General features: G+C 46.0%; 2 protein-coding genes across 3 annotated transcripts in view; one reads left to right on the forward strand and one right to left on the reverse strand.

Annotated features, from left to right (window-relative positions):
• The window catches only part of LOC146199411 (ATP-dependent RNA helicase DHX33-like), a 40,779-nt gene extending 36,626 nt beyond the window's left edge, over positions 1-4,153 (reverse strand). Inside the window, exons 1-7 of one of the 2 annotated variants that reach the window (XM_084594882.1) lie at positions 3,997-4,153; positions 2,670-3,309; positions 2,487-2,537; positions 1,194-1,265; positions 1,062-1,115; positions 849-904; positions 566-683 (exon numbers count right to left, since the gene is read on the reverse strand). In XM_084594882.1, coding sequence (XP_084451008.1) covers positions 566-683; positions 849-904; positions 1,062-1,115; positions 1,194-1,265; positions 2,487-2,537; positions 2,670-3,269 — 951 coding nt within the window. In that variant the 5' untranslated portion in view covers positions 3,270-3,309; positions 3,997-4,153. Of the gene's footprint in view, positions 1-565; positions 684-848; positions 905-1,061; positions 1,116-1,193; positions 1,266-2,486; positions 2,538-2,669; positions 3,310-3,591; positions 3,894-3,996 lie in introns of those variants that run through there. The other variant, XM_084594883.1, reaches the window with a different exon arrangement.
• Positions 4,154-4,190: 37 nt separating this feature from the next.
• On the forward strand, positions 4,191-6,268 carry LOC146199412 (bifunctional FAD diphosphatase/FAD synthase-like). Its single transcript, XM_084594884.1, has 2 exons — positions 4,191-4,451; positions 4,563-6,268. Exons 1-2 carry the CDS (start codon positions 4,417-4,419, stop codon positions 6,037-6,039), a joined length of 1,512 nt encoding a protein of 503 aa, XP_084451010.1. The 5' UTR covers positions 4,191-4,416; the 3' UTR covers positions 6,040-6,268.
• Positions 6,269-12,194: the final 5,926 nt, after the last annotated feature.

A 12,194-nucleotide genomic window follows, 5' to 3' on the forward strand; every position in this document is an offset into this window, starting at 1 on the left:
GAAATGAACCTAATGGCAGAAATCGTCAGCACATAGAATCTAGAAGAGTGACCTAGTTGTAATGATTTCAAACAAACCCTACACAGAACCTGAAAAAAATGTAGCGATAAGGTTGCTGGCTTAGCACATCAATCAGTGAAAGCTGTTACAGCCTCCGTTTAGCCAGATAACCTTTCATTTTGCCATGGAATCTGCACCTGGCAGGTGGCCCAAGTGGGGTGCACACCAAAAGACAAGTATTTAGCTACACTTGCATACTACATGGTGTGATGTATGAAGAAAAATTAAAAGAATGAGGATGAGAATGCATAAATAGATGCTTTATATGGCAAATTAAAAAATTAATAAAATTGGGCTCACATTGCAAGAAGAAACTTTCAGTTATAAAAGCTCCAAGCATACAGCAATCCGGTTCATTTTAAAGTGATTTAAAAAGGAACAAAACAGCACATTAAACATAAGAATAAAGTCTGATTAGGATTACCAAATGTTCTTTTCCTTCTTCATGTGTTCTTCATATTACAAGAAAGAAACCGGAAGGTAACACAATTAGAACCCCACTCACCTTTAACGGATTTGCTTCCATGCGTTGCCGCTCCTTTTGTGCAGACTTCACCACACCAAAAAGAATGTCAGTGTTCACTGTCCTTTCATGAGCTTCATCTAGCACCACGACTGAGTACCTGCAAGAATCAAAAGGCAAAGCAAGCAAAGGTACACTGCATGAAACTGCTCATAACAAGAAAATATCTCATACAGCCAAGTTCAAGTCATGGAAACTATCGTCTTTAGTGTCCTCAATGCCAACACAGTAAAGTCTGTGCCAAGAAAGCAACAACTCAGCTTACCTTCGAAGCAGTGGGTCCAGCAAGGCCTCTCGTAACAACATGCCATCCGTTAGGTACTGCAACACATAGTGTGCATCACAGCTCATTATTTTCAGTCAATGCACTACAAACAGATGCATGCATTCTTTTGGATTCGTGCACAACAGAAAATCATCTTGGCAGGAAAGGACAGACTGGTATGTGATTGCAGCAAACAAAAAGACGCAAGAGCACCTTGATTCTGGTGGCACCACTCGTCGTGTCATCAAAGCGAACTGAGTAACCAACCTGAAAATAAGTGACGGTTATGATTGTCGAAAAAAAAAAAAAAATTGCTATGCTGCATGATATTGTGTATATACGCACCAGGTCACCAAGTTCAACACCCATTTCCATGGCAACTCTGTCAGCAACAGTTATTGCAGCTACCCTTCTTGGCTAAGAACAAAGAAGAAAAAATTGTATCAAGAGAACAAATCACACACTCAAGATAAGCGGAAGAAGCAACTCGCTGAAAGACTTTAAAATTCAGAACAGATGCCCCGTATATCTCTTCTAAGGCCAGATTTACTACAGTAACCTGATCAGGAAAACAAAACCTATTGCAGGTCTAACGCAAGCAATTGGATATGTCAAGTTTTGGTGTTATTCTTGCTGCAGAGCAAATGTTTGAGACAAGTTGAGAGCTAACCAGTAAGAAAGTGTACACAATAATCCAATGTGTGAATTATTAGGCATTACACGGAACCCAATAAAACAAATGATTGCAAATTTCACAAGTCAGCGAACACTGAAACACTGAAATTAGTTGGCTATATTTTCCACAGTGAGAAAAGCACACAAATAAAAAGAAACCAATCAGAAGAAGATATGAAAGCAAAAAAAGGCGATGTGCCGCGGTGGTGTAGTGGTAAGATGCCCGACTACTGCGCCAGAGTACCCGGGTTCGATCCCGACAGCCGCCGGCTGTGTTTCGATGAATGTCAGTGAACGTTAAAGATCCCCAGGTGGTCAAAATTACTGGGGAGCTCCCCAACTACCGGCACCCCTTTCTCTCTTTCCTCCGGTGCTGTTCAGGTGTCCACAGAACAAGTGAGACAGATACTGCACCCTTCCTTTCCTGTGAACCAATTATTATTATTAACTCTTTTTTTTTGGAGGTGTGTGTATTTCACATGCATCATATTTTGGGTCTGCATCTTTTTTTCGTTCTTTTTTTATTTAAGAGTCGGCCCAGCCGAAGTTTGGTAAACTAGTCTTCGCGTAACATCTTAGTGGAGGTGCAGCCATTGATCCTGGCGTCAGCCTCAGCTCGACGGAGCTCCGCAGCGGCCGCCTGATTTCCTGCCAGACGATGCCTCAGGATGCCGTCCCTGCACCAACGGGGGCCTTGCTATCGGTCATCCTCACCAACCCACGCGATGCTGTTTGTTTTAATGGTACCGACACTGCGGACGTGGAAGAATGGATACGCAAGTACGAACGTGTTAGCACATATAATCGCTGGGACCCCACCCTCATGCTTGCCAATGTTGTTTTCTACCTCAAAGGCACTGCGCTAGCCTGGTATTAAGCAACTTGTGTAACTGCATCAACAAATGAACAGACAATTTCTGAGCAAAACTACAAAGCACACCTGGGCACCGGACCACAACTTACTTGTGTTATGCCGACAGCCCCTCGTTTCGTGAAGCCAGTGGCATGAAGATACTGCAGCAAGCGAGTGCAACATTAGCCTCCCATGTCATGCTGTCTTGCATGCACAGTAAAAGCACCTAAATAAATAGGATAATCTCTAAGCACAGATGCAGCAGCACGATAATTGCTGTGGAAAGCAAATACCTGTGGGAGCTGAGTCGTTTTTCCACAGGCAGTCTCCCCTATAAGGATGACACAGTCTCTCTGTCGTATGACCCGCACAAGCTCCTTTCTAACTGGGAAGATGGGTAGCGCTTTGCGCTGCTTATGAAGATGCATTTTGATTCGATGCCTTTCGGCATCTTCGTCGTCTTCTGGCTCACCACTGTTGTTCAAAGCACTGTTTGCACTCACTGCCGCTCTGTTCGTACAGTGAAAAGTCGTCGTGGCTGGCTCACGATCCGAGCCCGTTTCGGCGGTGTTGTCGTTGACAAGGCTGTGGTTTTTGACACCGGGCGATGCACTGGTGCTAGGTAAGTCCGCGACATCATCAGCACTAAGCCTCGGTTTTTTGCACAAGCTACTGTCTGGCCCATGTGCGGCTTCCAGCGATTTCCGCTTGCGACTTCGTCGCTTTTTCTTCTTTTCTGGAGTCTGGCTGACAGTCATCTCCGGATGTTTCGCTGTGATCACTACTGGCAGAAGTCCCTTGGCCTCGGCAGTGACGGCGACGTTCTTCGGGCGTTTATTTTTCTTGGCGCTACCACGTGCTTTCCCAGCCTGGCGGCAGCTGTCAGACATCATATTCTGCTATTTGCATCGTACAGCTGGGGGGCAGCATCTTCTGTGGATAGAAAGAAACATCAAGTTATACATGTCAGGGTACGACACGTTAAACATCACATAAATGTGGTCTTGGTTGAAACTTGCATGGCTAACAAACATATGACAGCTGAATTAAGTGTATTGTCATAGTTACATTTTTCTCTCTACTACTACGTGACCACGTAAACAGCCCCGTCGAAGACAGATGCTGAAATGAATTCTATTATTTTTCACCTTGCCTGTTATCGTTTTTCCTACGTCCTTATAAGGCATACGACTTCTAAATAATGCACATGCTCACAGGGCAGAAGCACCGGAGGCGGACATTTGTACCAAATCGCGGCATGCAGCGTGCACGAAAATTCAAAGATGCCAAGCTAGCATCGTGCTACTTCCGAGGTAGACACGTGGAAAACCGTATTGTTGAGCGCACACGGAGCTGCATTCCTTGTTAGCCACCGAAATGAAGGTGCAAACAGCCTAAGTAAACGAACGGAAATATCCAAGAACACTGATGCCGTGCACTCTTGCATGAGTCACGCGGGATTTTGGAAACGCCAGTCCACAGATGGGTGACTGCGACCACTGCGACTGTAACCAGCGCGGGTACCCATCAATGCTGCGGGCTGCGTGCCGGTACGTGTGCACGTTATCGGCAGCGTCACGGGCTACAGGAAGTAGGATTTAAAAAAAAAAAAGTACTTACGCTTTTTCCTGGCGACGGCAACGATCGACAGACTCCGACAGCGCCCGAAAGTCGTCCTGATTTCTCTCTTCCCATGGGGGCCGACATGTTTGCCGTCACGTAGTATGGTCACGTGTCAAAAAATTGCGCTTTGTGCCGCTGGCTTGCCGCTGGTGTAGCCGCGAGCAGTTGCGGCTTTGGCTAGCGCTAGCGCAGCCTTCGCTCGCTAGGTGGCTTCACGGTTGCAGCAGGTAGAGTTATGTAGCAGCAAGTTGTATGTTTGTAGGAGCGCATGTGTGTTTGTATTTCGTTGACGTCGTTTTCTTACATCCGCCGGTACCCTTCTCCACTTATATGCGACGGCGTGCGTGATACCATGCTCAGTCTGCTGCGACAATACTGGACGGAACACATGTGTGACGCGCTAGGCGCAAGAAGCAGATGATGTCTGGGACTTCCTGGAGGACACAAAATGGGTTCGTACTGTGTTTCATTGCAACGCACCACAACAGAAGCTTATTCATTGATTAGCACGCAACGGACATGGCACTAAGGTCAGTCGGCTTATTTTCGCGTTTCTTTCTCAGGATCCGTCGCGCGATGTCATCTGGGAACGACACGGCCGGTATCATTGTGATTGGTGACGAAATACTGCGTGGCGACATACGTGACACGAACGTGTATCACATTTGCTCGCGCTTGCGTGCAGTGGGCATCCGGGTGGAACGGGTGTCCATCATCCCTGATGTCGTGCCCGTGATCGCCGAGGAAGTTCGCAGGTTCTCCACCTCATATAACTACGTGTTCACTTCGGGCGGCGTGGGCCCGACCCACGACGACGTTACCTACGAAAGCGTAGCCAAAGCGTTCGACGAAGACGTCTTCGTGCACCCGGAGGTACTTGCTGCTTTTCAGGCGTTGTATGGTCCCAGGTCTGGAGCAGACTTGGCAATTAGCAAATTTGCGACCGTTCCACGCTCTTCAAAAATTCTCTTCGGTGACATACAACGTCCTGGCAGGGTGATACGTTTGCCCTTAGTTTGCGCCAAGAACGTGTACATGCTCCCAGGCGTTCCACTGGCGCTCGAGGCACTGTTTCCATTGTTCCTTAAGGATTGCGAAGAGAAAGGCCATAAAATAATGTATCTTACGGAGCTGTTTGTTAAGTCAGATGAGCTTAGCATAACAGCTCCCCTGAACAAGGCCGTTGAGAAGTTCAAGAACAAGGTGAAGTTTGGATCCTATCCATCCCTGGACAACAACTACTACCGTGTTCGCCTTGTCCTTGAAGGGGAGAGGGAGGAGGACGTGGATGACGCTAAAAGGTTCATCCTGGACAACTTGCCAGTTGACTCTGTCACCCAGTTTGATCGAGATCCGCTGGCAAATGCTTGGCAGAAATTGTGTGCTTTAGCAGAGCGGAAGCCCAACGTTGCAGCTTCTATCAAGACCATTGAGGAGGCCATTGAAAAGTACACTGTGGAAGGACTATGCCTGGGGTTCAGCGGTGGCAAAGATTGCACCATCATCCTTCATATGCTGTATGCTGTGCTTCAGAAACAGTTAAAGTCTGGCGAGGAAACAATGCCACAGATTCAGTGCCTCTTCATGCGCAGTGAAAACATGTGGCCCGACACAGTCTCCTTCATCCACAACAGCGCCAAGCTCTACAACTGTGACCTGACCACTCTCTCTGAAGGCAGCTACAAGATTGCCGTGCAACAATATCTTGCATCAAAGCCTAATATCAAGGCTTTCTTGCTGGGCAACCGTTCCACAGACCCTGGCGGTGAAAAGCTCAAGCCCTTCACTCCAACAGATGAAGGCTGGCCTCCGGTGATGCGTGTATTTCCTGTGTTGGACTGGTCATACAGAGATGTCTGGGACTTCATTCGTGACCTAAGCATTCCTTATTGTTCACTGTATGATCAGGGCTACTCATCGATTGGAGTAAATGAAGCCCCTAATGAAGTGTTGATGTATCTTGATGACCGGGGTGCTAAGCGTTTCAAGCCAGCATACATGCTAGAGGACACAAAGCTGGAGCGTTGTGGCAGGAAGTGATTTAGAAAGGGTCTGTTACTTAAACCTAGAGATATATTAATTAACTTTACCTTTGATGTTTTCTGTTGAATGACAGCATTAAATTGAGCGTGCCTTATGATTGCTATTCTCAGTTTTTATATTGACGTATATACAGCAGCCGATGTAGTTTATAGACTTGAAGGATTTAAATTTAAGGTATACATATGTTGAAGATTACTTTCGTTTATTAAACTTTTTTAAGCCCTGATCTTTTGTCATTCTTTTGCCAGTTGGCATGAGAGTTTTCAACTGCAATGTTGCAATTCTTGCAACTGGGTTCACATCTCGCGGTCTTCATTCAATACCTTTGTAAAAAGGAGTTAGTTTGTTACAGGGGGTATTCACCTGACGTCAGTAGACAGCCGACGCCATCTTTACGCCCTCTTCTGACTATACGGTCGGTAGCTTAGCTGCTTCTGTGCATCCGTTTTCTCAGTCACTCTACCTCATGCCAGCACTGATGTAATGAAAACTAAATTGGCATCATAAGTGACAGTTCAAATTATCTGCAAAGTCTGCGCAATGTGGACAGAGACAAGTGCATAAAAAACAAACCCATAAAAATGGCACCTAAGGTTGAGGCACCCTATACTTTGTCTCATAAGATATCTGCAGCACTTGGAAAGGCAGTGGAGCCCTTGTAATTGTGCTCCTAATTGCCTCTCACCCCCGTGCACTATAATAGAGAATTGTGCTTCTACTGTCACCCCCACCAATTTGGGGCAGAGAGGCGCGTAGGAGTACAATTGCCTATTGTAGTGCGCGTGATTCTGATTGGAACAGAGTGCCTCTGCCTTTCGCAGTGCTGCAAACATCTTGTGAGACGAAGTATAGACGGTTTTATTATGGGCGCTGCCAGTAGCCCACATGGGCATTTCGGAGCTTTCGCATGCAAATGTTTGCTTTTTGGAGGTACCTGACTGAAAGAAAAAATTTTTTCAGCAGCACCCAAGCCACTTGGTCAGAAGTGACCAAAATATATGCTCCTGATCGGGTCAGCTGAAGGCTACAGGACTGATTACAATTAGTGTGTAACTTTTAAGTGACACATAGAGGCGGTGGCAAACCACTGGCCGTGAAGCAAGCAAGGCAGGGCAGCTTTCGATCTACTTTTTATCCATTTATGATTTCTAGAGACAGGCTACCGTAACAATTTGAGCAATGAAAGTAAGCGAATGTAGCCGTTTCATATTATGTTTAGGAGTAATGCTAATCGTGCTACATTTTTTGGGTCAGCTGATCATTCATATACTCTTTACTGCTTGAGCAGCTACTGCGCCACACCTCCACTGGGGTTCTATTTATAAGGATCCATTATCCATTTTGGATCCGTTTACTCTGCCCTAGGCTATTTTTGTTGAGTGACAAAGGGGGGGGGGGGGGGTGTTCAAGCGTTCACTACCAGGCAGCCTACAGCATTGCCTACATAACCCAACCTCTGGTTTGCTGGTATGTGCGGGAAGTGGCGATTACTTGTCGACATCGGGTGCTGGTATCCTGCGATTACTTTGACTGGGCACTAGCTGCGTTTGTCTGACGCTGCCGTCATGCTGACATCCAGATGAGAGAGAAAATGGACAATTGATACTTATGGAATAATGACCTTAAATTATGTCCCATAATGACCTCACAGAAAGTTGCTTTTATCAAAAATTATATAGTCCATTTCTCGTCGCAAGATTTGCTTACTTCAAGAAATCACTACTATTGCTATGACCATATTCCCATTCATTATCGCAGCAAAAGCTTACGAGTGGCATTCTTTCAAAAATATATATTGTAATGCTGTTTCACTAAATGAGTTGACAAGCAGTTTATTAGGTATCGTCGTCTTCAAGTGGTACATGTTCTTTCATACTTTCGTTAACATCAGGTGAATGAATCGAAATAGTTTTTCCTCCTGATGGCATCTGGTAAATATTTACCACAAGAAATATTACCCGCTTGTTGCCCAAAGACTGCCGTTGTTGCACTGACATTCAGTTTTTCCTGTCCCTTCTCTACAAACACAGTCTTCGGAACTGGCACTAAAGACTGCCAAGGTGAAACATTTTCGCTTGGGGCTTGAAATTCAGAGGCTGCTCGTCTTCGCCTAATTGAAAGAGTTGCAACTGGGACAGCGTAGAGCGACACAAGCGCATACCACTGCTGTTAATATTTTATCTTCCGTTAATCATCTCCTTTTGGTTGCTATTTTCTCGTTAATGCGAACAACAGAGTAAAGAAAAGGGGTTTTGCTAACCGCGACACCTCTTAGTTTTAGCACTGCGTACGTAAGCATACGCAGAACCCTTGCGTACGTAGACGGCCTGCGTACTGCGCATGCGTCATACGCAGCACGATTCTTGCATACTGCGTATATGTTGTTCGCGTACGCCGATATCCCTGCCTCTGCGTGCGTTCGCGTCTTCGTGTTGCTTTCGTTGTGTATGAGAAAGCGCTGGTGTACTTCGTCATCAGGATTGCTAAAACCTGAAGCAGTAAGTACCAAGTTTCCCGTAGGCCTTACATCTGTAGTCCGGTGCCGTGTTTACAAAGGTGGCGTTCGTGACGCTGCCACAGACTAGGGGTGAAAAGTGGGCTTACCATCCATGAGGATACGTGGAAGCGAAATGTTTCAAAGCCGTTTTATGTCTTTACGGGGCACATATGATGTCGGGTTTTTTTTTTCTTTTTTTTTTTTTGTAAGGAGCAACCACAAACATCTTAGAACAGACTGAAAATAAATACCGCTAAAATGTTGCGAAGTCGTCCACACCGCCTACAGGCTCGCAATGCGCTGGATGCTTCTCCCTATCTTGCAAGCTTCTCGTATAGCCTGATATGCTGTCGTAAAAATTTTGTAATAATACCGATCATTCAAAGTAAGCAGCCCATACACAAAACTAAGTTCAAAAAGCACTTTTTAAACTTAAAACGAGAACGAAAGAGAACGGCCCATTGTAGCAGACGGCAGCGCAGACGACGCCGGCCACCGCAAACGGCATTCGTGTGAGAGACGGACTGTTGGTCGTCTGCTGCTGTGCGTGGTTCGTTTATCGTGCCGAGTAAAGACTGCCTTCAGCTTAAAAGCTTGTATCATTTGAGTGGCTGTATTTGAGAGGGAACGTAGCCTGTGCGACGACATGCAGGAAAACACGAAAAGCTCTCGCCATTGCGAAAAGCAACCAAAGTGCAGCTAGTTTTCATGGGTATGTAGGTCGTTACGACACAGGTTTATCGATGCACGTTAAAAATTGATTGGCTTTAAAATGGTGCAGCATATTTTGTCATAGTTTTTTTCTTCAAAACATTTTCCAACTTTTAAAATCTGCTGTGTTTACTGGTGCTCTCCTTAAGCGGCAAATTGATTTGGTAAGTTTTCTTTTCATGTGTTCCCATAGGCCGTGCTCCCCACTTTTACCGCCATATGTTTTGCGGTGTTTTAAATATACTCCGCCTGTCTAATAAGGCTGCATAGTCTGACAATGTGTTCTCCGAGGTACATAGGTAATTTGCGCCGAATGATGACATCATAGGCGCACTGTGAACTCAGAAAACTGCTTTGACATCGTTTCTCTACGCCCAACGGTTTGCTTCTCCGCATTTAAATTTTGCACGGGGTTGTATTGTTAATTTTCACTTTCTACTACGTTTTCAGGGAGTAGTACTATCCCGATTCCGTCAAAGTTATTCATTATATCTTCATCCTCTGCAACAACAACCTACCAAAGCAGCACATCTGCAGCATGTGCTTTATCGCTCACCTGTCGGAAAAGCAATGAAGCAAGCGTTACTGCGCTGAAAAATTCATGTTTGGATGGCCGCGAGGTGGCACTACACAAGCCACTGCGCTTGATGCGTTAGCTTCCGGACTCCTGCGTACGTATGGGCTTCCGACCAACTAAAAGTCTTTCTGTAGCATATATGCGACCATGCCGTAGCGTTCCGCAAGGTACGTGGGCTGTACGTACGTAGCGCTCACTACGCAGAACTAAAACTCTATCGGAAATGAAACGATCAGGGAAAGGAAGGAAAGAACGAGGCGAAAAAAGAAAGAATGGGGATGAGGGTATGTAAAAAAAGGCTTAAAGAAACGCATCGCTTTCATCGGCTAACCAGCTTAGACACTTTTCAGCTATTCGAGACACTTAATTTGTGTGCGCAAACGACTACGCAACGCGTGCGCTTTCTCCGTGGCGTCCCCGCTGCTATCACCGCGTCCCACATACCAGAGAGGAGGAACGGCGCTGCGCGGTTCGGTTCAAGGCTATTTTCTTCCTCGCCGTGAAAACGGTCTATAGTTATAGTAGTGGCACCGACCCGTTTGCAGTCGATGCGCAACTGCACGGTAAGCGTCGATATGTGGCCTTGCATAAATATGTGCGATATTCATGAGTTCCTTGTGATAAGGACGAACTTCGTCACACGAAACCAACAGACCACTCGAAGGATACAACTTAAAGTCCCTTGATAAAACGAAAGTAGCGACTTTCTGTGAACTTTGCCGCCGCTCCGCGCCCCCTCGCAGATCCTCCTCTCTCAACTCTCCCATCGGCGCTCTTCTCAACGGTGATTGGCTCCGCGGGCCATCGCCAGGAAAAGCGCGCGAAAAGTTCGCTCTTTTTGTGTTTTCATTTTTAGCCGGCGCCATTTTTTAGGCAGCCGCTGTTTGTAGGAGCGATCTACCTAGCATTCCGCGCTTACACTTCGCGCTATTCGCGCTGTTTTAATTCAGCGCTATACCGAGTGGCTGCATATTTATTTGCACAAGCTGTCGTGAAAAAGGCTTTTCGCAATTCCGAGCAGAAAGAAGGCCACCATTCGAATAAAAAAGTGGTTCAACAACATCGGCCGCAAGCATTTCACCCGGCCGACGAAGACTACTCACCTCTGCTGCCTGTGCGACGTACTGTGCATTTGTTCCAAGCGACATGAAACTACTTGCAAGCGCATCACAAAGCTGATAATCTCACTTAATGCACTGATCATTTTGCGCCGTTATGCGCGTTATTGTTTTGACTTCATGGTTGCGCTCAACGTGCTATATAATAGCGACAGCTGATGCATACAATGCGCATACAATAGCCGCTTTAATTTCTGAACTAAAGGTCTCGCTTTTCAGTGCGAACGCGTGCAATGAAGGAGATTGTTAATTCATTAATAGGTTCATGTCGCTGGAGAGTGTAGAGGACTCTTTCGCAGAACTTGTCCACAGAGTGTATATATATCCGCACATCGAAATTTTGTCTCTTTAGGCCTCGAAATTAGACCTCGTCCTAATCTGGCGATAATTGATGTCCAACCTAATTTGAATATTTACTGGTTACGTCCAAATTTCGGTGGGCCTCCCTCAGAATGTAGCCCCAGAGACCCCTTAAATTTGACCACTTCGAAAGGTGGCAAAATTAATGACCAACCTCATTTGCGTAGTGCGAATTCAGGGATTACCTCCAAACCTAGGTGGCCTATTCCCAAAATTTAGCTCTCTGGACCCCCGAAATTTGTCCTCGCCTGAATTTGACCAAAATTGGTGTCCGAACTATTTGAGTATGGGAAATTCAGTGGTAATCTACCAATATAGGAGGGCCACCCCCGAAATGTGGCCCTTTGAATCGCCAAAATTTGACCTGGTCTGTGTCTGACCGGAAATTGGTGTCTATAACCTAATATGCGTATGGCCAACTCAGTCTTGACTTCCAAATTTAGGTGGGCCTCCTTAATTATTTGCCTAGTTAACGGGCGTCATGTTCATTTTCGTAGCGTAGAGTAGCCGTCGGCCTTGGACCCGAGAGGTCTAGTGTGTACAAAGAAAACAATGCTGTTTGGTCTTGAGATTTTGTACGTGCGCACCCTGTCGCAGTTATCGACATAAGGCCTGTACTTCCACATTTTCCCACTAAAGAGTTGAAAGCGTTGTGGGTCACGTTTATTTAGTCTAGTCAAAGCAAAAGAAAAAAATGTTGGTCATACTAAAATTAGAATTGACACCAATGTGGATGAACTTCCGACAAGGTGAAGTATCGATGGTCGACAGGGCCAAATTTTGGGGTACGGATGACGGGAAATCGGTGCCCTGATCTTGGCTCTCGGTTTTAGCTCGACGTCACTTCAAGGCTGCCGACAGCAGGAGCAAGATCCGTTTCATTGTTAAC

Source organism: Amblyomma maculatum, chromosome 2 (genome assembly GCF_055883805.1).
Source record: "Amblyomma maculatum isolate TAMU_Amacu chromosome 2, ASM5588380v1, whole genome shotgun sequence".
NCBI lineage: Eukaryota > Metazoa > Arthropoda > Arachnida > Ixodida > Ixodidae > Amblyomma > Amblyomma maculatum.